The sequence below is a fragment of the Lutjanus erythropterus genome, chromosome 17 (genome assembly GCF_056507025.1).
Source record: "Lutjanus erythropterus isolate fLutEry1 chromosome 17, fLutEry1.hap2, whole genome shotgun sequence".
Lineage (NCBI taxonomy): Eukaryota > Metazoa > Chordata > Actinopteri > Lutjaniformes > Lutjanidae > Lutjanus > Lutjanus erythropterus.
Window position 1 is genome coordinate 17765472 of NC_139333.1, and position 25483 is coordinate 17790954.

Below are 25483 nucleotides of genomic sequence, written 5' to 3' on the forward strand. Positions count from 1 at the left end.
TGGTTTTTACTGAGACAGACGGCGGCAGCCAAATGCCAAAGTACAGAGGAGAGTGCTCTGAGGTGGGAGAGAAAGTTAGAGGAGGAGGGGGAAAAAAAAGGATAGGTTGGTCACTCAACTTCATCACCAGTGTTTGGGATAGAAGTAATCTGTGAATGTGACCTGCTGCCAGGTCGTGCAGGATGATGAGAGATGCAGGGTGCTGCTAGATCTCAGGCCTGACGGTACAAACCTGGCTTCTGACAGTGGTGGAAGAATTCAGATCCTTTAATTAAAAGGTATAATATGCAACATTTTCCTGTAAACATCATCCCTTTCAATCATCGCATATGATCCATTAGAAGTTTCAGGTGGTGGGTGTGTCTGCAGAAAACCTGTTCTCTCCCTGTATTTCTTTATTTCCTCATTATGTTGCTGTGCTTGGGATACTTTACCAACCCAAAACATCTGTATTTGACAATCCTGTAAATGAGACTCAATCAACTATCTTTCTGGTGCATTTACAGCTCAGACAAATTCTACTGAATCTACCTTTAAGTGAAAAGTAAAAATAGAACCTTCTCAAATAAAAGTGCATAAGTATTATTAGTTAAATGTAATTAAAGTATCAACAGTAAAAATATCTGTAAGTAAAAAATGTCTCTCTCACACATCTGAAACTTTTCAAGGAGACAACTACACACTGATTTTATGTCCAATGTCACAAAATGAAAAGGTTGATTAAAACTACTGGTTTAATCTTTAACAGTGTGCTGAATTTTATAATCTTTTCAAATGTTCTTTTAATGCGAAATCTAGTAACTCTAGCTGTCAAAAAAATGTGATGCAGTAAACCTTTAAGATTTATTCATCGATTCGACACACACACACACGCACACACACACTGGTGGACTGGGGGCTGCAAACAGTCCCCAACCAATACAGAATTTACTCCAGGTTGGGTAATGTTTGCTAAAAACTAGACGTAAACCATTTTTAAAGATTAACATCTTCTGTAGAAACTAAGGGTGAAGTGCCACAGAAAGGCTGGGCAAGTCGGAGAGTTTTGAGAGATCGACTAACACATTGCTGGTTTTGGGCTTTTCATAGGTTTGGTGACAATAACAAAAATATAGTGAGTCGACAGCCTTATTCTTTAAGAGCAGATGCAGACTAAAGCTTAAAACATGTTTCTCCAAACTCTTTCAACCCTGATCCAATACCAGATAAATTGCAGAATTCACAACATACAAGATGCAATTCACCACCTGAGATAATTTTCTCTGGCTTAAGGCTCATTTATAGATATGCATATGGCTATGGATGGAGCCTTCTATCCATATTCTGCATTCATTTCATCAGTATTTCTGCATGTTTTCTGAGAGTTTACAGATACAGACAAAATGGAGCAGTATTTTCAGTAGTCGTGGAGGGCAGTGTAGCAATGAAGCCAATAGTTCAAGTGAGGCATGACCACAGAAATTGATGAACTTCTAGAACGCTGCCTCCGTTTTCAACCTCTTTCTGAAGAGGTGCATTATGACCACCTCCTTCAGCATCACCATGTTTGTTGTCAGAAAATATTGACTCTGCGCGCCGCTCTCTAGTGGAAGTATTGTTTCATTTCCATGCCAATGTAAAGGATGCATGGAGGTATGTGGCCAGTGATGGCTACATCATTTGAAATAGATGCATCTATTTTCATACGTAAAGGGGGGGATAAATGAGCCTTTATTTTGACACATTTCATTAATCAAAAAGCATGTAAGCCAGCCCAAAATCCAAAGAGAAAGAAAAGTAGTAAATCCTTAAAACTGAGAAGCTGGAACGTTAGGGAAAGTTGAATATTTTTTACTTTAAAAGCTCTAGGCAGGGGACAGGTAAGACAGGTAAAACTGGCTCATTTAAAGGCAGCGCTCAGTCCTCCCCATAATTGCCTTTAAGAATACTTTTCTGTCCACAAAGCACGGGGTGGTCCTGCACCACAATTTGTTGTGCCCGCTTAAAAGCCTGGTTAATCAGACCTCTTGGGTCATTCTGCACTGGTCTGGTGAAGCTGAGTTTTTTATGTTCCAGGTGACTGAAATTGTCTTTTTGAGGACTTCAGATGTGCTCACTCTGTCACCTCTTTTGAAAACAGCCTTAAAACTAGAAGGGTGCACACTCAGTAGAGCGCAGATCTCTGCCAGGCAAACACCCACTACACCTGCCACATGCAACCAGCAGAGAATCATTGTATAGTATGGTCTAAGTTTTCTTATCTAGGTATTTATAAGTGATTTTGTGTAGCTTAATCTTTGTTTTTGGTAAGATGTAGTGTAATGGTGTTGTAACCAACTGTCTTTGGTTCAAAATGTTTACTAAGGAGACAAAAACTTCTGAATTAACATTGTTATGTATTTAGATCATTTTGTTTTTTATTTAGAACATTACAAGCCACCGGGTGGTTTTCCAACAATACACTAGATATATAAATCTACATTTTTGTAGATGTCGCAATCACATTCAATTTTTCACATTTATATCAAACCAAACTGACCAACTGATTTTGTAGTGAAGTCTTAATCTCTCATTTGTTTACTAGCGGACCCTGAACACTCCAGTATGGTGACTGCACAGACGCACAGAGATGGCAATAAAACTAACGAAACAGGGATTTGTTCATCTCGTATCGTGCCTGTTTTAGTAGATTATAATGTATCAGGGGTGAAATTTAACTGCAGACAATCCTCTTTACGATGAAAGAAACTTTTCTACGGATGTCAGTTTATGAACCGTGACAAAGGCCGAAATCTGTCCTGCAACAGACTGGTAGGTAAGCCCTGTTTTCAGTCCAGCAGTTGTTGACTTGCAGCCCTTACCAGCCAGTTAGAGAGATATTTTTCAAAACAGATGACCCCAATGTCATGTTTCTGTTAATGTATTAACCTGTAAATGTACTGAACCATGACCCCAGAACCATGTTATATACCAAACCGTGAATTAGTATGTGTGTGAGATTAGCCGTGGACAAGCTCCATTGGTCATGCACACACATGACCCACACATTGCATTCTTTCCAGGCTTACACCTGGCAGAGATAACATATTGAGTCTGTTTGTCTGTTGAGTTATCTGATGCATGAAATATGCTATATGAATAGTCAGCTTTGCCTTTCATAAGGAAGCTCCTTTTGTGAATTTGAGTTTTCATGTTGCTTGGATAGTGTGAGTCCAGCTGTGAACACACCTAAGAGGTAGGAAAAAAAAAACCCTCCGAACTCTCGCAGCCTCACACGGGGGGAGTACTGGTGAAAATTACAGCATCACTCTGGAGAGTGGGCAGTAGGAGGTGCAGGATTTGATGAATCAAGGACCTTTTGTTCGCAGTGAAAATGACTGCTTGCATGCAGTTGGAAAGAACATGTCTTCTGCGATGCGGCGGTGCTTGGCAGGCGGGCGGGCGTCATTTGGAGCCATTTAGGTTTGAAGCTGACGCAGAGGGGGATGGAAGAGAGCAAGGTCATTTAAAGAGGATGCAGAAGATGATGATGTGGCCAGTGCTGGGTGTTTAAGTGGTTCTACTCTGCTTGAATTGAGTAGCAGTGAGTATGCCATGGCAACACTCACAGTAATGACAGTGTGACACACAAACGTCTATAGGCAAGGCTCAAACGTAAGGTGTTTCAACATACTGAATGATGTGGGCGAGTATAGTTAAAGCTTTTACGGCAATAACTCAATTAGTCAATCATTTGACAGTAAAAGTACTTACTTTAATCATCAATGACATGTTTAAGTAATTTTTATTTAGCAAAATGCAAAATATTCAGTGCTACAGCCCCTGAAATGTGAATATTTCCTGTTTTTTTCATCTTCAGTGATAGCAAAGTGAATACCTTTTGGCTTTGAACAGATGATCAGAGAAAACAATGCCATTTTTTTCAGTGTTTTCTTGGATTTTATGGACCGAATAATCAATATATTGTTTGAGAAAATAACTTCTCCTCTTGAGAGGATATTACAATACATTCACTCAACAGATGGTATCATCTAGGACTGCATGATATGGTTAAAAAAAAAGATTATTTTGACAGAGACTATGATATCACAATTAGTAGGTATTAATAGTAGTAAAATCATGATGATGTAACAGTTGTTGAGGTCTGTGTCAAACAAACACGTTTTTTACATCTGGAGTCAAGATTTGTAGACCAGAGCATCTCTGCAGCACCACAGCACCTCATTATAATACTGTTTTGTCACATTTTGCCTTCATTACAAAATTGCAGCTTCTGCTATTTGGATTTCGACAATATTTTGATTATTTGTGCAGTCCTACTTTCTTACGAAGCGATTCACACCCCCACCCCACATACTGCAGAGGTCAAAACTTAAGCAACAGTTGTAGAATACAGAACAACTTTAATGCACGAATGTGATTCAGCTTGTGGCTTTCATCAGGGTCATCTTAAGATGCGAACCACCTCGGAGGGGCAAGAGTCCAGGATCATTGTTCATTTAATGGAACTATCAGGGGCTAACGTTAACGTGAAGGTGGCACTTTGGCTTAGGAGCTCAACTTAAGTTAGAATTAACAGCAAAATGCTAATGCTGATAGCACTGAATGAGTTGTCCCAGAATCGCAATGTCAGTAACATTACACAAGTAGAATTTAAAATAACCAGTATGCTAGCTAATGTAAGACTCATGGAAATAACATAAATACCTAATGTTACATCCAAGTTTTGACGCTAGTATTTGCTAAGTTAAAGCAACCCAACTGTACCAGGCTAATTAACAGTCCCAAGCTTGAGGTATAAGGTAACACTGCTGTCAGACTCCTACCTTAGCCATGTGAGCAGTCTAAAACCGACCCACCCCAGAGACCCTTTTGTTTTTTTGTTTTTTTGATAATTCAGACAACTCATGCACTGTGACTCTGTCCTTTCACCCTTTCAATCAACTACAGTACAGCTATGCCAGTGTTAGACTATCAAGATCAACAGCCATTTCCATTTTCAAATTCCAGATGCTGCAATTAGGTGGGAGTTGAGAGAAAAAAAAATACTAGGACAATCACTGACTCTGCCTTTGATTTCGATTACTGAAAATGAAAGCTCACACTGAATGATTTTTTGATTTAATATTAACATTTTGATGCTGTTAATATATATACACTACAGCCAATATAGCACCTACACATAGATTAAATGCGTTAAATGATAAATTGTTGCTATACTACAAGTGTTGTGGGAGTTTTGGAGTGAAGTTGTGCCAAAAATCTCTTCTACGTTTCCCTCCACATACAGTAAAGTCTTGTTCAAGCAGGGTTGAACCACCAACCCACCCAATTAATGAGCAACATGTCTCATCCTTTGACAGAGACTGACAGACTGCAACCTGGAAAAAACTGGAAAAACAGTCTCTTGTACAGACCAGAATTAAAGTTGTCTCTTATTCTCTATCCAATTTCCAACTTATTCCACAGAATAAATCAGGTGGGTGACACATATGCATCTGCACGCACACACTCGCACACACTCACAGGCTACAGTGTGAAAATGTGCATGGAAACAAACAGGCATTCACACCTCGACTGAGACTTCTGTGTGCAGACTGAGCCAACAGATCCATGTTTAAATAATTACTCCATTCATCAACCTGGTTAACAACATTTGACCTTCATCAACAGGCAAGAAATTATCTTTTAAAACATGAGAGAGATTGTCCAACAAACAACAAATAGAAACACTAGAATAACTTTGTGTGTGCTTCTTTAACACTTTATGTTTTTTCACCCTGTAAAATTAAGACAGACGTTACTGGTACAAATGTTTGCATCCTGACACAAAGTTTCCTCAAACATTTACAACAAGTTGGTCCAAAAAACTACAGTAAAACACAAGTATAGGCGTGCTGAGGATATATTATGCTGATGTTATAAAAGTAAAACACCTCCAGACCTATAGACACACTGTCGTCCTTAACTGAAGCATATTAAAACGATTTCTCTTTAGCAAACGTAATATATGTGACAGCTTCAGACAAACTAACTGCATTTTTACCTTGTGTCAAACAGACACACGTTACAGAGACATTTATTGGACAGACAAGAGCGGTCTAAATGTGTCCAAACAGCTCCGACACGCAGAAAAGAACACGTTGGTCGTCCTACCTGTGTGAGACGGTTTGTTGCTGTTGTCCATGTCCAGCTGTCACTGATTACAGCGCGAGCTCAGCTGCAGGCGTTCGGTCCCGCGAGCGAGTCAAAGCAGATAAAGCACGAGGGCAGTAGGCAGCGCGCGCGGTATGCCAGTGCCGCCTGCGCGAGCGAGATACCGAATCACTGCGCGAGAGGATGAGAGAGAGGGAGAGGACAAATGAAATGAATCAGTGTTCAGGAAACAACAAGGTGTTTGAAATGTAAAATAAAAAATAAAAAAAGGAGTGGGTTTGTTTGTTTCGACAAACATGAGTAACTTTTTAAATCCACATAAAGGACTTCTGTTTGTGGACCTGAATATACAGTATCACTGAGGCACAGCAGTGGTGTGAATAAATAAGTGGGTGTTAAACTTTTTTCCAGTAAATTTAAATTTGTTTTACTGAATAAAAATTAACTACCTGTACACAAGAACAAGAATCACTCTGGAGAGGTCACAATAACATACAATAACAAAATTACAACAAAACCTGAAAACATAGGCTACAGTATATTAGTATGCTCAGTTTATCTGCGACACAGCATCAGGCTACAAGTCATTTTCAATGGAAGCCGGTGACATGAAGCCAGAAATTGACTTCCGCCATGTGTCACTGTGTGTCGGGCATGACATATTACAAATAAAAGCTGAACTGGCCTCAACTTTTCTCAGCGCTCAGCGACAATACAGCCAACCACATGTGGCCAACTGTATTGCCAGTAGTGTGAACATACTATATGACTTAATATCCTAACACCGGTATATTTACGATAAGCTAATACCAGCCAATCTGTCTGGTGATACTCCAATAATAGTAACATCAGAGTAAACCTTAAAGGGTTACTCAAGTGATTTAGTATTGTACTTTGACAAAAACTGGTACTAGTACGCATAAAGACGCATAAAGTGCATCATAATTCAAAAACCATATCCACTGGAGGGGAAACTGCACCGCAATATGCAACCAAGGGTTTAAAAAAAGACTGTAGTTAGCTAAAGACATTAGATTTCTGCATTTCAAAGGCTTATTTTAGCACCTTATGCCTACCATACAGTAAAAGGTATAATGACAAATATTGTCTGTGTATATCAGTGTACTTTCTCCCTATGCTTTCCCTAAAGAAAAGAAAAACTGTTTGATTGAATCACCAGGTAAGACTGGCCAGATTAACCAAATTAGCAACTGTTATTCAAGCATAATATCAGCAAGTATACGTGTCTGTGCACCGATCTGATATAATTTATTTACCCCAAAACAGGACCATGATACTTCCCAGCAATGTTCTGTATGCCTATTTTCCCCCAGGATGGTGAAGTCATGTTCAATTCAACTCACTTCAAAGAGGCTTTATTGGCATGACCATAAATTACAATATTGTCAAAGCACGTTGTACAAAATAAAACAAACACATGAAACAAGCAATAAAACACAATGTGTAAAGCTCTTGTTCATGTTTTACAAAGGGTTTGAGACAGGCCATAAAACAATGACAGCAATGATATCACATCCATACAAGGTTAATAGTATACAACTGGAATAATAAATAAATATGTATGTATTAGCACACTGTTATTGCATCAATGAATCGTCTCTATTATGGGTTAAACTCCTAAAACCACATTTCCAATAATGCATCTGGATAGTATTTTTGTTAGAATCTCCCTCACTGATAAAAAATCTATGTCTTTCAAACTTCACATCTCCAATTCCTGTTGTAGACTCTCTGTTACGAGCTTGTAGTCTCCAAGGCCAAAACTGAAATAAACCTCAGTGACAGGGTCAGGGTCATGTATATGTAAAATCAGTGGAGGACCCCTTTAAAGGGGCAGTTCAAAATACACATTTTCTTCTTAGCTGTAGTGCTATTTATTCATCTAGATTGGTCTAGTGAGAGGGGAGTTGCCAAGTTTTGGAGATATCGGCCTCAGAGATGTCTCTACATCCCTTTAAAATGTCCCTTTTGTTATCATAAGGCTTGAGGTTTGAGCCTACAGTGTAAAGACAAGATTAATCTCTTCTATTATCTGCTTATTTTGTCCGGTGAAAGTACATTTTTACATGATCACACTTAAAGACTTTGTAAAACACCCACTGGCATTTTTACAGCCTTGAAACAATGCTAATGTGCACCCAACACTTCTATTAAAACCTTGTACCACATTACAGCCATTCAGAGTAAGATGAATTGGTGGAGGGGGTCAAAGGAAAATGTTGTGTCACTCTGCCATGTCAAATCCTCTCCACCTTTAGGTCCTGTTTGTGTGCTACATGGCCTAATCCCACCCCCTTTAGACCCCTCATTAACATTGTTGGGCTACGTTCAAAAGCAGATGCCTGCAGATGAATTTGGGAGTACAGTGACGCGGGCACATGCCTGTCTGTGCTGCGGCCAACCTGCCGGTGTGCGTTTTGGGTCAGCTGTCAGCCGGACGGTGATGGATGCACGGTGGAAACATACTTGGAGTTTGAGCTATGTCCTTCTCATCGAGGTCCTTTAGCACCCTGCTTGACCCCGCCACAAGGCAGCCGCCCTAAAAATAAAGGTGCACATGTGCTTGTGTGCAGACACAAGGGTGTAAGATATCACAGCTCATCAAGTGCTCTTGATGTCTCTGCTTGTGTGTGTGGATACAAAAGAAAACAATGCGTACGGTATGCAGATACACATGCACACAAAGTTAGCTGGCAGAGGTTGCAACAAGTGCACACATTCTTTACTCAAGTAGAAGTACTTGTATGAAAGTACTCTGGCTATAGTAGAAGTACTGATTCAACTTTTTTACTGCATTAAAAGTGAAAAAACGCAGTCTCTGAAATATACTCAAGGTATAAAAGTAAAAAGTCTCCCGCTGTCTGTTTCAACTTGTTATGTCTTGTTACGTCTTATGTTGTTTTTATATTGTTATGCCTTTTACATCTTGTTATGTCGTTTTGGCTTCTTATATCATTTACATAATTTTCATCTTATTCCTTTTGTTGTTTTTGTCTTGTTACGTCTTTTATGTCTGTTACATGTTGTTACTTGTTTTTTGTCCTGTTACATCTTTTATTCCTTGTTATATCTTTTACATTGTTTTGTCATGTCTTTTATGTTCATCTTGTTCTGTCTTTTTTTTCATTGTTTTTGTCTTATGTCTTTTACGTCAATTTCATCTTGCCACGTCTTTCACATCTTGTTATGTCTTTTACGTTTTGTTGTTTCTTTGATGTCATTTTCATTTTGTTACGTCTTGTTAAATTGTTTTTGTTCTGTTACGTCTTTCATGTCTTGTTATTTTGTTTTTGTATTATTATGTCTCTATGTCTTTTATGTTGTTTTTATCTTGTTTCATGTTATCACGTCTTTCATATGTGATATGCACTGATGGATACACCACAGAATCTTTTTTTTTCTGTGTTATTTTTCCATCCATTTAGGTTGAAATCAGTCTGGATATTAGGAACAATTTGATGAAAAATAAAAAAATAACATTTTAATTCCGCTCATGTGCATTAAAGTAATGAGCCTGTTTTGTAAACGTAAAGAATAGAAAGTATATGTATTTGTGTAGAAATCTAGGGAGAAAAATAAATATTCAAGTAAAGTAGAGCTATCTGAAAACTCTACTGCAGTACAATAACAAAGTATTTGTACTTAGTTACTTCCAACCTCTGCAAACTGGAGACTCCCACAGTAGTAGAATCAGCCTCCCGCTGTTGAGGTCGGATGAGGATTTACTGGGTATATGTGGTCCAATCAACATGTTCCCAGCATCAACTTCATACCAGCGCTCAGCTGCATCATCATCTCAAGTGCTTTCATTAAAACGACATTTTTATTCCTCTAGTCCCAGAATTATCAAGGACCCGGCTGCTCCTTCTCAGGCCTGGACATTTCAATTTAACCTGGTCACTATGGCAACCTGGGATTTTTTTTTTTTTTTAAATGTATTCACTTTTCTTTCCCTTGACTTCAAAGTTTGATTGAGATGGCACTTGAAGGATGCGAGTGGTTCATTTAAAAAGATGGAGCGAGAAAGTGGAAGAGAAGAATAGCAGCATTGTGAGAGCTACGGAGCCAGATAATGACTGCAGTTCATAGCTTGGAACAGTGTAACCCCTCAGCAGTAAAGAGAATTGAAGCGTGACCACAATAATCAACTTCTGACTCAATTTGACATACAGTAGGTCTGCTCATATTAGTCCACTGCAGCGGCTGCGGCATGAAGCATTTCGGAAGACAGAACTTATTTCTTGGTCTTGATTAAATTTTCACTCTGCTGTATAGAGCTGAATATCGTCAAGGTAGGAGAGAAAATTTACCCTTTTTGCATGAGACAAATTTCAGGAAATAAAAAACAGACAGTAAAGTAAGTTAAAAGTCTTAATTGATTTTTGATGTGTTGTGTGGTGTGTTAATCTTTGCTGTTGACTTTTTTTCTTTATTTGCTTTTCCCTCTCTTTGACTTCTAATGACTTGAGTGGAGTAGCAACATCTTACACAGATGCCTGGCAGATGTAAGATATAAAGAATATTTTCCTGGTTTTGGACATATTAACATGTCCCACTGATTTGACAATGCAAAAATATTACAAATATACATGATATTATGAATGATACTACATCTGAAGATATTTATGTGAACAGCAGCTTGTTTATCTACATGACTTTGCCCGACCTTCTCTTTTCCATTCTTTTATTTTGAAAAACCCTTGAAGTCATCAAGGCCCGACATGCAGAGTGTCCCAGTGCTCATTTGACATGCATTACTTCACTCCTCTCTGACACTGAGCAATACGAACCTACATCGTACGTGGACATGTTCAGAGTGAGCAGGGGAACGTCAGAGGGAACATTTAACAAACAACACAATTACTCTCAACAGCTGAGAGTGAATGATGATGAAAGCTTTTTCAGAAAAGTGACTGATGAAAACTGCAAAAGATCGGAATGCATTCTGGGTTAGATTTGCTCCTTGAGTGTACGTCATTGTTCTTTCGGCCCCTCTTGTCCTTGAGGGTCAATGTCACTGAAGTCCACTTCAGTTTTCTCTGTAATGGAAGCTCGAGATCGTGACGATTCCCTGAAGAGGAAGAGCCAAAGGGAGGACAACGAGAGCTTGAAACGATTGAATTTCACTGCTGGAGTCATTCAGATTCTGTTTTTTTTTTTTTGTTTTTTTTTTAATGTTGTGGGTTTGTGAGTCACTGTACAAAGAGTGTTACTATTTAAAATCCAGGAGAGTCATGGAAACATTTTAAGGCTTTGTTGGGTGTAAAAATCATGAATAGACTTTGATGATAAAAATAAAAACAGTGAAAATCTTGCATTGTGAGTCAAGTATATGGACTTCAGTATATTTTTATTCCTTCTTCCTTTGTCCTTTTGATCCTGGCAGTGCAACACTGAAAAAAAAAAAAAAAAAAAAAAAATCTCCCCCAGCTGTGCTATTGTACTCCTAGGATGTTAAACTTTGTTTTTTTGTTTTTTTTTTTTACACTTTTTTAAAAAAGAAAGAAATAAAGAAAGAAAATAATTTCTGTTTAGTCTTAAAGAAATAATTTGACATTCTGGGAAATACACATGTTCTCTTTAGCCAGTTTCCGGTTAGTTTAGCACAGCAGGTAGCCTACAAAAACTGGGGAAACAGTTACTGAGAGACGGTAAATATTAAGCTACAATAGCATTAAAGCTATAGTGTGAGACATTTCTGTATTAATGTCTAAAAACAACTACATTTGTGTTGTATATTTTCTTGAGCTGTGTACTTACATTATCCCAAATGTTTGCAACAATGCAGTACAGGTACATAATCAATAACCTAATCCAAGTATCACAGTATTAAAGTAATGTAACCTGATTACTTCCTGTTACTTTTGAATTACTTAAATAGTAAATATGGTGAAATTGTTTAGCCTGATGTTTCATGGTCAATGTAGCTCACATTAGCAGTTGGTTTGTGTAGCTAATGGTCTAATAATAGTACTTGTTCTTCTAGCTAACGTTAGCGGTTGGTTCGTGTAGTTAATGCTAGCAGTTAATTTTTAATAATAATAATGTTAATTTAATAATAATAATAATCCTTATTTATATTTATATTTTCAAAATTGAAATTACAAAGTGCTTCATAAAGACAGCAAAATAAAACAGACAGGTTCGAAAGTCAGATATATGTAAAACATATAAAAATCAAATAGTACAGTACAAAATGGGAAAGTAAGAACATTTTGAGAAATAAAGACAGCGCAAAACAGTTCAAACTTAGATAAAATGAGGAAAGGCTCTCCAATAAAAGTATGTTTTAAGGAGAGATTTAAAGGAGATCACTGACTTGGCTGACCTAATTTGCTTGAGCAGATTGTTCCAGAGCCTTGGGGCCCCGACTGAAAAGGCTCTGTCCCCTTTAGTTTTCGACCGGGCCTGTGGAACAGACAAAAGACTTCAGGTTCTCAGGGTACGTCCTGGTGTGTAAGGTTCTAACAGGTCAGTGATATATGAGGGAGCGAGGCCATTAAGATCTTTAAAAGTCATCAGTAAAATCTTAAAATCTATTCTTAAACATTCTGGGAGCCGATGTAAAGACGCAAAAACAGGAGTGATATGATCGTGTTTCCTAGTTCTGGTTAAAAACCTGGCAGCTGAGTTCTGTACGTTCTGAAGTCTGTTAATAGATTTTTGATTCATGCAGGTAACAAGTCTGCTGCAGAAATCCAGGCGTAATGAGATAAAAACATGTGAAACGGTCTCTGTGTCCTTAAAAGATAGTATAGAACGTATTTTTGAAATATTTCTCAGATGATAAAAACATGACGGTACAAGCTTTGTAGTTTATATTAAATGCTGATGTATTTATTTTAAATGCATTTTAAAATGTAATCCTGTTAATATTCCACATTTTTACAGAATGTGTCTGCAACCTGATTTTGTCTTTTTTCTGTAATGGAATAGTTACCTTTTTTTTTAATTAGGTAATGTCATTACATGTAATCCGTTACTCCCCAAGCCTGTGAACAAGCCACTTAGTGGCAACAGCTGGTCTTTAAGTAATCAGGCAGTGAATGTGTGAGCGTATTACCAGGACAGTGTGAATGTTCGGCAAATAAAATTCAAGATATTTAAAAGAATCACTATACTTTCAACAACGGTTTATTGTACTTTATCCGGGTTCCTTCCTCAGCAGCATCCTATCTGGTGACAACACAGTTAGATGTTTCATTTTAGATAAGAGACAATTATTGCACCACATCACATCACACGTACTATCACTATCAGCAGAAATCTCAAACCACAGAAAGCAGTCCAGATAGTGTGTCCCTGTGCCCTTGGTATTTAATGACATTTCTGTCTGTCCAGGAAGATAGAAGGAATCCATCAGAGCGAGCATTTGGAAATGTTCGACTGTTTTCTGTCTATTTGAACTGGGCCAGTGGTTCCTCAAGCAAAAACACATTTACAGGACTGAAGCTAATCCGAAAATCCTTGTTGTTATGACAACCACACCATGCTAAAGCTAGGCTTTCGCCATTTTACCTGTTTCATTTGATGTACGAATAAAAAAGAAACAAGAAATAATGTGGACATGTAAAAGGTTTGTGACTACATTTATTTTCAGGGCGCATTTGTGCTATTCTGCAAATCTCTTCTGAACACATACAGGCAATTTCAGTCCAGCTCTCACACCATTATGATGCACAGAGGCCAAGTATGAAATTAGTTTCTTTTTTGACAGAACACGTCTTGATTGACAGCTCAACAAATGAGAAATCATTTACTGTGAACAGAGCTGCCGCCTGCTTTTGGCAGAGATGCTGCCTGTCTCTGAGGCGAGTGTGTGCCTCTGTGTGTGTGTGTGTGTGTATGTGTGTTCAAATGGCTTTAAAAGCGCATTTAATGTTAGGTCTGAGGCATCAAATCCACAATAGCAGGCCTGTCAGCCTAAAACACAGTTTACACCGTTTCCGGTGTAAAAATCTTTACATGGTTCTAGTTTTATTTTTACATATTTACATGGAGGGTCAGAGGAACAGACCAGACTTTAATCTTCTGTACCTGCGAGCTGAACACAAACAAACCTTTAACATAGTCTTTCATTAGTACTTCCTGTCTCTGGGTAAAACATGAATGAGTCCATTCATAAACTCAAAATTCAAAAGAAACCTTGTATTTGACTTCTTGTTTGGATTTTCTGGCTGGCTGTGTTTGTCAAAATAATTCACACTGAGTGACATGTTTAGACAAACTTGGAAGTGTTTCCCAAATGAAAAAGATAGATTTATCAAAAGTTTATATATCTTATCTGAAACTTAGCCTATATATGAAGATCCTTAGTAAATTTGTTTAAAATCAAAGAATTTGGGAACATTAAGTCCATATATAATATTCTTTGTTGATTTATTAGGGAAAGCAAAACTTTCTTCTCATTTACTCCTTATACATTTTATATTTTAGATTTCACTTATATTTGATGCTCCTTTGTTGTTATTCATATATCACTATAATTTTTGAGCAACCAATTTCCATCAGGATTAATAAAGTTTTAAGGATAGGACATGGGATAGGTTGATATCCTATCCTGTATGTTATTACCACGAATCTTCTAAATTAACTATTCAATATTGAGATTTTTAAAGTTGTTATTTACTGTGCTGAATAGTCAGCATTAGGCACTATACTACCAGAGGTTAAGACTCCTACTGCCGCTGATTCCGTTCATGTAAAACATTTGTTGATATGATGAAACACCTCTCAGTATAACGCAATATAATTCAGCAGCAGCACAAACTAGAGCCCCCAAAATGGCCATTAAGTTTAATCAACACCTCTCTAAAACTGTTACAACAATAACTGAACATCATAACATTCAGTGAGGGTTTATTGCATTTCTGCAGTAGACTGCTTGGGTTTTAGCAAGTCAAATAAACTGCAACGAATGAGTTTATGTGCACAGAATTTTGACTGTTTGAGTCTGTCACTACAGACTGTATTCTCAACCTGCTGCTGCAAATACCTTTCTAAAACCTTAACCGACTCAGAACACCTCCTCTGCATCTAATATATGCCACAGTTTCTTTAGCTAATAGACTTAAAACCCCAAAGAGCTTCAGGCACCTCTATTAAAAGGTCACCGCTCATAACAACAAAGTGAACTGCTGCATTAACCCAGAGAAACCCTGCTTTAAAATGAGCTGTAGAATAATCAGGTGAGCACAAATGAAGCACACCACTACTACGCCAGCATTTTTTACCCCCCTCACTTTGCCAGTAATGGCTTTTTGCGTAGTCAATTTACACACTGTACTCTTTCACACATACACTCAGATGGGTATGCATGCAAAATGCAAACACCTACTGTGTGCAAAATTTCTTCAAACCATTAAATCGAGGTTGAGAGGCTGTCCTTTGTCGCACTTAAACATGGTGAGATTTTAAGGAACAGCTGTACCATGAACACACACACACACACACACACACACACACACAGAGTATCATTTTTGCTTGACGACTTTGAAAAATACTAGCAGATTAATGTTCTGTCAGTAACTAATAGTTTTAATCGACCAATTGTTTCAGCTGAGTTAATGCATTTGTTTTACTTATGAGGAGATACTGACCACATGTGCATCCAAGAGGACCCATTAGTTCCTTTGAATCTGGATTTCAGTCTTTAAAATTTAAATGTGATGCTGCCATCTAGTGGCTGGAAATATTTACTGATGCCTACAGGTGCTTGCAAAGGTAATTCTTCCCCCCCAAACATTTTGACACTCAAGCTTTTGTTATCAACTGGATTAAGGATCTGTTCTGATCTTGTTTAGTCATAATGATTTTTTTTTCATCATTAAAGACAGATTTCCGAATAACACTGCTTCAAACAATGGGCACACTGGTCTTTGTTACAGGGAAGTGTATTCAGTCCAGAGCTGCTGAAGTTTGTTCCAAACCTCCAGAGTTATTTTAGTTTTGTTTTTTATAAGAAATGGTTCAGATTATACCAACGGTGTGTCCGCAAAGGTGGCTAATTTGAATCTAATCTAAAACATCAAAGACCAAAAACTATGCAGGTTGACAGGAGTGTAGGAGACCACCACGGGATGACTTTAAAAAGATTTAATAGCATCATTATTAAATGTTTTATTCCAACTGTGAGAGTTTTTGCTTTTTAAGAATTTGAAAGATATTTTGCCGTTTTCCAAATTTTTACCTAGTACATAATTCCATGTGTTATTTTATAGTTTTGATCTCTCCAGTATTAAGCTACAATGTAGAAAAATAATAAAACAAACACTGAATAAGAAGGTGTGCCCAATCCATTTTTTTTATTATTATTATTTAATTTTTAATTTTGTTTTTCAATTCTGTTTAGTTTCAGTTAGTTTCCTGGGTGGGTTTGCTCATTTCAGTTTTTTTATTTTAGTCTTGTAAGCAGACAATATCATCATAGTTTAATTTCAGTCAACTTAAATATTTCTTGACTCATACTTTTAGTTTATTGTTTAATTTTAGTTAAGTTTAGTAAAGCCCTTGGGCTTCCCTTGGGGTTCAGAAAAGATGAGAAGCAGCATGAAGAGATACAGGTATCAGGTACTCATGTTGAGGAGAAGGCAGGTGCATATCTGTGTCAGCCAGCAAACAAGATGATTAAACAGAATCAAATATGTGTTCAGCAAACCAGTAGATGTTATTAAAGTAGCTTATTGCTGTGTAAGATAGAATCAGTCCCACGGACCCCAGTCAGGTGATTTACTGCACCTTGCAGTAGCCACATTTTGAGTAAAGACACACTTAAATATTTAATCTTGCTTTGGTACTACCACTGCACATACTGACACTTGCAAACTATCAGAAAGTTGTATGATAAATTTGGTAAGACACAGACATAAGATGATTCTGATTCTAAGATGATTTCTCACCCCCATTTCTGCAACACCTGTTTAAATTAGTCATGATAACACAAAGACAATAAAAAATATATCTATTAAAATAATCTGGGATAAGAGGATACACATGTTTCTGTTTCCCATTTACATTCCCAATGAGAATAAGCATGAGTCAGTTGAGTAATGAAATAACAATGATATGAATCATCAGTCTCTTGCGACATACTCACAGCTTTTTTACCCGCCAAACCGCCAACATGTATGAGAACAGCCATAGCTAACTTCCCCTTTAGCTGGGGCTGTATGTCTCTGCACACCCCAATTTGGAGAAACAGAGAGGAGTACTGAGGGAAGAAGCTGTGCTGCTGTGGACAAGGGCAGCAGCAAAACACATTTTAGCCACCTAAAAGAAACCCAGCTAAAAACAAAAAAAAAATCATCATCAGTTTAAGTGTATATTTAGAATATTGCCACTGCTTTACCTTGCCATCAGACACCCTTTTCTGACAGGTATCCACTGGCATACAAATCAAAAATTGTTCTCTCCAAAGCAACCGAACTCCTTTGGCAGAAACAGTAATTTTCTTTCACTTAACATGGGAGTTGCTGATCTTCTGCTGCCTCGATCAGGTAGTTCACTTGCATTATTGTGCAACTTAAGGCTTGGTTGCTTAGCTTCCTACATCAGTACTCCTGCTAATTCTTCAAACTGGGTATGTGCCGACCGCCATCTACTGTAGGTAAGATAGTGACAGTGGATAAGTACCTCAACATCCCCACTTCAAAAATATTCAAAGTATCCCTTTTATGTATCAACTATGAAATAAACTATGACTCTCTTGCAACCCCTGATGTTTCACATGTAATTTTCACAGGGAAATAAGTCTTATATTTGAGTGAAAATAACATCTTCAGAATCTAAAAGCCCCGTTTTTGGCAATAGAGGCTGAACTGGTTCTCACACCAAACCAGGCCAGAATGGTTTGAACCTGCCAGGCGGCTAACCTGCACTGCCGACAGAGACATGCAAATAATCATTGGAAAAGTCCTCCAAAGCCATTCCACTGCAAAACAACTCAAAACAAAATGAGTATTGTATGTTATTTATTACTTTTTAGATTTACAAGTTATTTTCACATTTCTTTTTTTTTTCTTTTTTTTAAAAAAAAGGCTAACAACTCTCTGGTGTTACAGGTATCAATACACAATGAATGCAAACAATTGCATTTGTTGCACAGTTCAGAAAAATCTTCAGATTTGTAGCCTGTTAAATCACGACCTGCTTCAATAAGCAAAGTCTAGAGTTTTTCTTTTGACTGTGTCATATCCAGGTCCCTAAAAAGAACAAAATGCTGCAATCTAAATTGCAATAAGACAAAAAGATTAACTGCTCTGTTATTTGCAATTTCAGCATTAATAGTTGGGTATTTGTATCTTTCACAACGATGATCAATGTAGAGGGAAATGACAAGAGCAGAAAAGTAATACAAATGTATGTGTATGTAGTATATACATAAACATACATAACATAGACAGACACACTCAAACAAAAAGGGGAAGATGTCAAACAAGCTCAGCATCACCCTTCAAAAAAAAGCATTTAAGACAGGATTCAATCAACTGCGACAGAGGCTGAAGAGGAACAGGGAGGTAGATAGATACACGGGGGCAAAGACAGAAGAGAAGTAGTGAGGGATCTTGGTAACTCCCTCTAGCTTATGATTCTTTTAAAAAAAATGCTCCTTAAATCAAAGAGGATCCAGATAATCTCATCTGTAATCTCAGTTTAAGTGCAGGGGTGGCGAGTGGCTCTGCCCTCTCCTGCCTCTCTGGGTTTTAGCTACGTGCTGTCCTTAAAACCATGTTCAGGGCTCGCTCACTAAGTTCGTTGTTTTGTACTTGCTAATTGCCCCCGCCGCAACACTGGCTGCTGCGGCCCTGAGGAGCAGCCTCTTGTAGATCCACTCCTGTCCTGGTCCGTCCCCCTGCTCCAGCTCCACCCTGAGGATCGTTCTTCGGTAGCTTCTTTGCTGCAGGGACACAATCACGGATGTTTCAATATAGCAAATTTAAGAGTTCAGAGGTACAACCATTGACACATATGAAGATGGAGGACATGACAGCTCCCCAAAAGGGAAGCCAAAACATTAAGTAGCCTGGGAGCCAGAGAAATCTGTGAGCTCATTTCATCTGCACTGTCAGATACGTCCTGCCACCCTCCTGTTCAGACAGACTTTCACCCACGCTGGAACTCGTCAGGCAAATTAGAACTGTTTATTTAATACGGGGCAACTCTGATATGATGACTGACAGGTTTACAAAGTCAGAAGGCTCACAAGTCAAACTAGGAAATTCTGTTTAAATATGAATCAATATTCTGTTACTGCATTGCCTATTTCTCGCCTCAAATGTTTTTAGGAACACATTTCAGTGTACTGTTTATCTGCCATACAAGAAAGTTTGAGACCAGGTCACATTTTTTTTATGCTTGAAAACCGACCAAGCACTTGCATGTGTCCTCCAAAAGCTATGTCACACATTTCGTTTATCTTATTAGTTGTAATTCTGTCTAACTGCATCCAGAGGCAGTGGATGCTACTGGCTGGGAGTAGAAAAATGAACTGAAAGATCACAGACTGCTTCACAAATGTGAATTAGTGCAAAAGTGCCTAAAAAATCCAGAATTTATTCCTTCTTGTTAATGCAGATTGTTCAACATGTTCACCATTTCCAACAAAAATAAACTTAAAACAAGTCACAAGTGATTCAGTCAAGTGTACATTTGTGTAAACTGTGCAAGAAAATAATTTTTTAGAAGTGCGTATTACTAATAAACACAAATTATTGTCCCCCAATTGACTCCTGCTGGTCTCCATACTGTTGTTTTCATGTAAAAGTGCCTCTTCAATTCAGGTAAGCAGTTTTGTGTGTAATTCAACTTTTCTGCAGATATTAGGGGAAGCTAAACTATGCTGCTGCCTGAAATATCCATCTGTTGGAGCAGTGAGCAGGGACATTTGACTGAACAGAATGATGCACTTACCAATAGCCATGAAAATTTCATTGACATTCATGGCAGTCTTGGCTGAGGTCTCCATAAAGAGTAGACTGTTGTCATCAGCGTATGCTTGTGCCTCCTACAAACACAATATTAGACATTTACTGTACTGAGTTCAAGTTCAATAACATTTTATGATGTAATAAATTCAGGATAAGGCTTTTAGTGTCTGAGATCATTTTCCTGTAAACGCAAAGTTTATTTATATTTCCTACCTGAAGCTCTACAGCTCTCTTGTTTGCGATGTCCGCCTTGTTTCCAGCCAGAGCGATCACTATGTTGGGACTGGCTTGCCTCTGCAGCTCCTTCACCCAGTTTTTTGCTCGTGCGAAAGTGTCCTAATCGTGCAACAAAACTTTATCACTATTGCTCTCACCCACAGTTTTCACATGACAAATATTCTTAACTATGGTGGAACATTTTCATTTTGCAGCAGATACACCACTGCATGAATTTACAAGAGGTTGACCGACACTTGACCTCAAGACATCACCTCAAAACACCCACAAGTGTGAAAACCTACAGGTCTAATTTTACATTGTGTGATGTAATTTAAATTTTAAACATAAGAGGCTAAAGTTGGAAAGTGTCTTGTATTCTCAAGTAATTCTTGCAATATTACTCTATTTTCGAACATAGCCTACAAACAATACACAATAATAAACTTTCTAAAGTTCACTACTGACTCTGATTATTAACATAATTTTAAATAAATAAACTTATGAATTTAACTGTCCTTCACTTACACAAACTAAAAGAAGAACCATCAAAATTAAGTACGACAAAAATAAAAGCAACAACAAAACTGCTTTAAATTCATCTTGTACTACTGATGGGGGCTTGTGTCCATATAGCATTTGTATCCAGCAGAAAAGCACTGGAAAGGCGCTAAAGATTAAATGGTTTGAAACATGATAGTGAACAAAATGATCACAGTATTGTCAAAAAGTACTGAAAACGATCAAAAGTGCTGATACACACACTGAAATCATTTCACTCGGTTTTATACTGAAAACCTCTCAATCATTTGAAATGACATCATGTCCTTTGAAATGTCAATCTTTCACTGAAGCAACACATAACCACGCTGCTGCGTCTGGGAGACTGTTGTCAACTGTGATTTTTGAGTTTTCCAAAGCACTGTAATCAAACAAAATAATTTATATAATAATTTATACATTTTTATAATTTATTTAATTACACGTTGGACCTTTTGTTTCTAAGACAACATGTCTTGACTATTTTTAACAGTTCACTATGAGCTTATCAAACACGCTGTGGACAACAAAGAACACTGGAAATATTGCTTGCTTAAACACCTGCTTTTGCTGCTTTTCTGACTCACATACGAAACTGAAAATAGGTAAACTGTAAATTTGGGGGAATTTGGACCGATGGTCCGTTTAAACAAGAAGTCTGAAGTTGTCAGTTGGTTGTCTGGAAAATCATGATGGGCAAATTTGACTATATTTTGTGGAGAAAATGATTAATTATTTCATCAACAAGTTATCTGCAGACTAGCTGATGATCAACAAAGTTCTTAAATGGGAGTGGCATTCATTTTTATTTCATAACAGAAATAAAAGAAAATGTCCTGTCCTGATTTCAATTCATGAGCATATTTACTCAATACCTGGTATTTCAGACGCTTTTCATGACAGTGTAGTTTTCATCGGTCACCTAAATACTAGCAAGACAATTTCCAACAATTCACTATGAGCTTAACAAGCACGCTGTGGTTGTGTAAAACAACTGCAGACAAAGAACATCGGAAATATTGCTTTTTACTTTTTACTCAAGTTGTCATCAACTTGTGACACGTTAACTGGTGAGTCCTGCCCCACCTAACACATGATTAGTTGCCTGAAAAGGATGAACAGTGACGACAGTGAGATTTTCTCTGCATGAAAAAGTCGGAGCACTCAGAAAAAAGGCACTGGGTGCAGTCACATGCTGCCGAATTCACTCTCTCCTCATCAGTAACGACTGAAAAAAAGACATTGCCATTTAGAAAACTAGAATTACTGCCTTGTGGTTGTATGCCTGTGACAACCAGTCAAACTGCAGTTTACAACCATATCTATCCAGACTATTATAATGTATGTAGTGAAGACTTTGAAGGAATTTAATATAACGTATTAAGTGTTTTTGGTTTTTTTTGGCAAAAAGAAATCACTATAGATGTGTGATTCCAGTGAACAATTTCCAGTGAGAAACATGCTGTCTTCACTTAGAGACTTTTTTTTACAGACTACAGAGGACTGCTAGAGAGCTGAACATATATGTCACTGTGAAGTTGATATGAAATGTCACCACTTCATATTCTAGCAAATATTTGTGTGAAATGTTTTCATAAAGTGTAGGATATTTTTTAGTTGTGGTAAAAAAACATATTTTGTGAGGTCACAGTGACCTTAAACCACCAAGTTCTAATCAGTTCATTCTTAGGTCTTAAGTGGTCATTCGTGACAAGTTTGAGGAAATTCGCTCTAGTTCACGAGAATAGAACAGTCAGACAACCCAAACATATAATGCCTCTGGCTGTTGTGGAGGCATCAAGACGCTATATGGACTCAAGCCCTCATAAGACTCTGTCCCCTCTTTTTGCCCTGCAGGTGAGACCTACTGTGTTGGTGATGTCGTAGACCACGATGGCTGCCTGAGCGCCTCTGTAGTACATTGGAGCCAGGCTGTGGTAGCGCTCCTGACCTGCTGTGTCCCAGATCTCAAACTTCACAGTGGTGTCGTCCAGACAGACAGTCTGAGTGAGGAAGGCAGCTGAGGAGTTCAGGATAACAAAGATCAGTGGAAAGATATGTATTAGGACCATGGACCTTTCCATTCTGTCCTTGCCAAATATAGAAATGTTCTGATACAATTTTTTTTACTTCTAGATACCAATTCCAATACCTGAACTTCTTGTGTCAGCCAATACCAAGTATTGATCGGATAAAAGTGTTATTATTGCTGTATGGCCTGGATCAAGTTTATAAAACTGGTATACAGGCTGCTATAGGGTTCAGTTTTACAACTAATAAGTTAAGTGATATCAGATCAGCACAAAGACTCACATACTTGTCGATATCCAGGCCAGTATTTTAGACTGCATCTGAGGCATTTCCGATACTCGTATCACAACAGTACTGGTCAAATCAGTTATCTGCTTCACTTACTCTTTGACTGAATAATGGATTTAATTCTCAACTTTGCCAAATTTCAAGAATTTTATTTAGGCAAAATTCTTGTATAACTGCTTGAGACTTCGGCTTATTTTGCTAAATGGGTATTGTACTGGCACTAGTATTAATACATTTCATCACTTCTACCTGCTAGGACATCCAAAGCCTGTTTGTCTCTTACCTCCAATGGTGCTCTCCTGGAATTCATGAAACTGGCCTTTGACGAAGCGCAGCACTAAGCTGGACTTGCCCACTGCTGACTCTCCCAGTAGCACCAGTTTGAACTGGCAGATTTTGTTTGCTACTGTGGCACCATTGGGCCTGGTTGCTCCTCCACCGCGCCCAGCCATTGACAGAGATAGAGACAGTTACGGATGAGATGGCCTGAGATGGGCTGAAGGTACGGATAAATGAGGTGCAAGGATGGGCGAGGAGTCTGGATACACAGGCACTGATGGTGAGTGAGGTCAGAAACCAAACTCCTGGTGGGAAAAACTGGATTGGGTGGGCAGTGGAGGAGTGACCCCGTCTACTCTGAAGATTAAAAACAAGAAAATTCAGTGGATTTACTTCTGAGAACACAAACAAAATTATGGAGCTCTTCATGTTGCAGATCTGTTTACAAATAAAGATCTGATTTGATTTGATTACAGGACTTGTGGTATGAATTACAACCATTCCTGGTATTTTACCAATACACTGTGACTAAAAGTTACTTTCAATTCAACTTATAAATTTTCGCATCTTTTATTTCCTTTTCAGTATCACAACCTGTTTCTGGAACTGCAGCATGTATAAACCCATACTCCTCAATGAGAGAAATGAGAGTCTTACTCAGAGTCCTGGAAAGAAGAATTCCTGTTTCGAACAAAACATTTTAAAGCAAAGGGGCACATTTTTGCTAAGATGTACCTGACAATGGTAGGCCTACCTTTTTGAAAACATAAAACAGAAAAACAGTCATTGTAAACTGTGTTTATTTATGTTTATTATGTTATTGTAATCAAATTTGAAATTGGATCAGGTAAAGCTAAATGCTGTGGTCCCTTTGTGTTTTCCAGATAATAAGTGTCACTTACAGGCCATCTGTTTACCAAACAATGTGTACTTATTATTTTTTTTATTAATTTCATTTTTTAAAACTACACCAGAAGGCTGGAAACAAAGTCCATGAAACTCAAATGTTTCTTTCTCTGCTTTGGTTTCAAAATCCTCTCTACTTTTTGAGGTCTCCCAGCTTGCAACTATGATCTCTTGCAGACAAAACAAGATATTTGAGGATTTCATTTTGGAGTGATCAACATTTTTCATCACTTTCTGACATTTTAAGGACCAAACAATTAATTGATTAATCGAGAAAATAATCCTCTTGGGCTGCCGCTAATTTTTACTGCATTACTAATTAATCATGTGAGAGGCTGAAATCAGAGAATTTGGACATTTTATATTTTAAAAAAATGATTACAACTAATCGGTTAATTACTCGATTATCAGCGATTATATAGCAGTTAATGTAACAGTCAATAACGAATTAATCACTGCAGCTCCATGATTGACTGATTAATTGTTGATGATAACAGAACAATTGTGAGTCGCAGCCCTACTAAATTACTAACCCTATTATTAATAATGACTCACAACGTTATAGCTAGGAGTTAGGTGATCATATTCAACAACACTGACTGTGTACGGAGTAAAAATGCAATGTTCATCATGTTTAGAAATGATTATACAACATCAACTGACTTGCCTCAGGTTTTACTTCATTTGCCTTGCTAGCTCTAAACTCACCTTTTAAAGTCATCATCACATTCTGTATAAGTATGGAGAGCAAATAAAAACCAGAACAATAAAATCTCCAAATAAACTAATTACATCATAAAACCGGCTACACCTGCTGTTGTCAACTTTGACCGTACAACCAGACACAAACAGAACCGGCTGCAAGTTAAATACGAGGCTAAAGCTCAGCCGTAATAACGACGAGCCGAGTTAGCAATGCTATCCTCAGCTAACAAGGAAACAAAAATACTAAAAGGAAACAAGTAACACGTTAGCGTACCTACCAGCAACGAAAGACAATGTCCACTCCGCCTTGTGAATACCGAGTTATGACCGTGATATTCCTCGTTAACGACGTTTTGTCCTAAAACACTTTCAGGTTCAGTAAATTATACGCTTCCGCCTTGTGGAACCAAAATACTTCCTGGATTCATCTGTCATGT

At 37.8% G+C, this 25483-nt stretch overlaps 2 protein-coding genes across 3 annotated transcripts in view; both read right to left on the minus strand.

Annotated features, from left to right (window-relative positions):
- The window catches only part of LOC146312065 (zinc finger protein 385D-like), a 102820-nt gene extending 96507 nt beyond the window's left edge, over positions 1-6313 (minus strand). The window contains exon 1 of the mRNA XM_084741398.1: positions 6136-6313. Coding sequence (XP_084597524.1) covers positions 6136-6166 — 31 coding nt within the window. The 5' untranslated portion in view covers positions 6167-6313. The remainder of the gene's footprint in view (positions 1-6135) is intronic.
- An 11795-nt stretch (positions 6314-18108) lies between these two features.
- On the minus strand, positions 18109-25483 carry LOC146312066 (ras-related protein Rab-5C-like). Of its 2 annotated transcripts, none has more exons than XM_084740773.1 (6): positions 25325-25483; positions 23440-23792; positions 22706-22857; positions 20295-20417; positions 20065-20158; positions 18109-19051 (listed from the first exon to the last, which is right to left on the minus strand). In XM_084740773.1, the coding sequence occupies exons 2-6, from the start codon at positions 23606-23608 to the stop codon at positions 18924-18926; spliced, it is 666 nt and encodes a 221-aa protein (XP_084596899.1). In that variant the 5' UTR covers positions 23609-23792; positions 25325-25483; the 3' UTR covers positions 18109-18923. The 2 variants fall into 2 exon arrangements, with proteins under 2 accessions (XP_084596899.1, XP_084596900.1); XM_084740774.1 differs by having other exon boundaries at positions 25321-25480.

Bases quoted from the DNA above. Each gene is read 5' to 3' on its own strand.
- LOC146312066 (XM_084740773.1), bottom strand. From the start codon at position 23,608: ATGGCTGGGCGCGGTGGAGGAGCAACCAGGCCCAATGGTGCCACAGTA. The intron at 22,858-23,439 runs GTAAGAGACAAA...TGAACTCCTCAG, and splicing joins CCAGGAGAGCACCATTGGAG to CTGCCTTCCTCACTCAGACT. The intron at 20,418-22,705 runs GTAGGTCTCACC...TTGCACGATTAG, and splicing joins TCTACGACATCACCAACACA to GACACTTTCGCACGAGCAAA.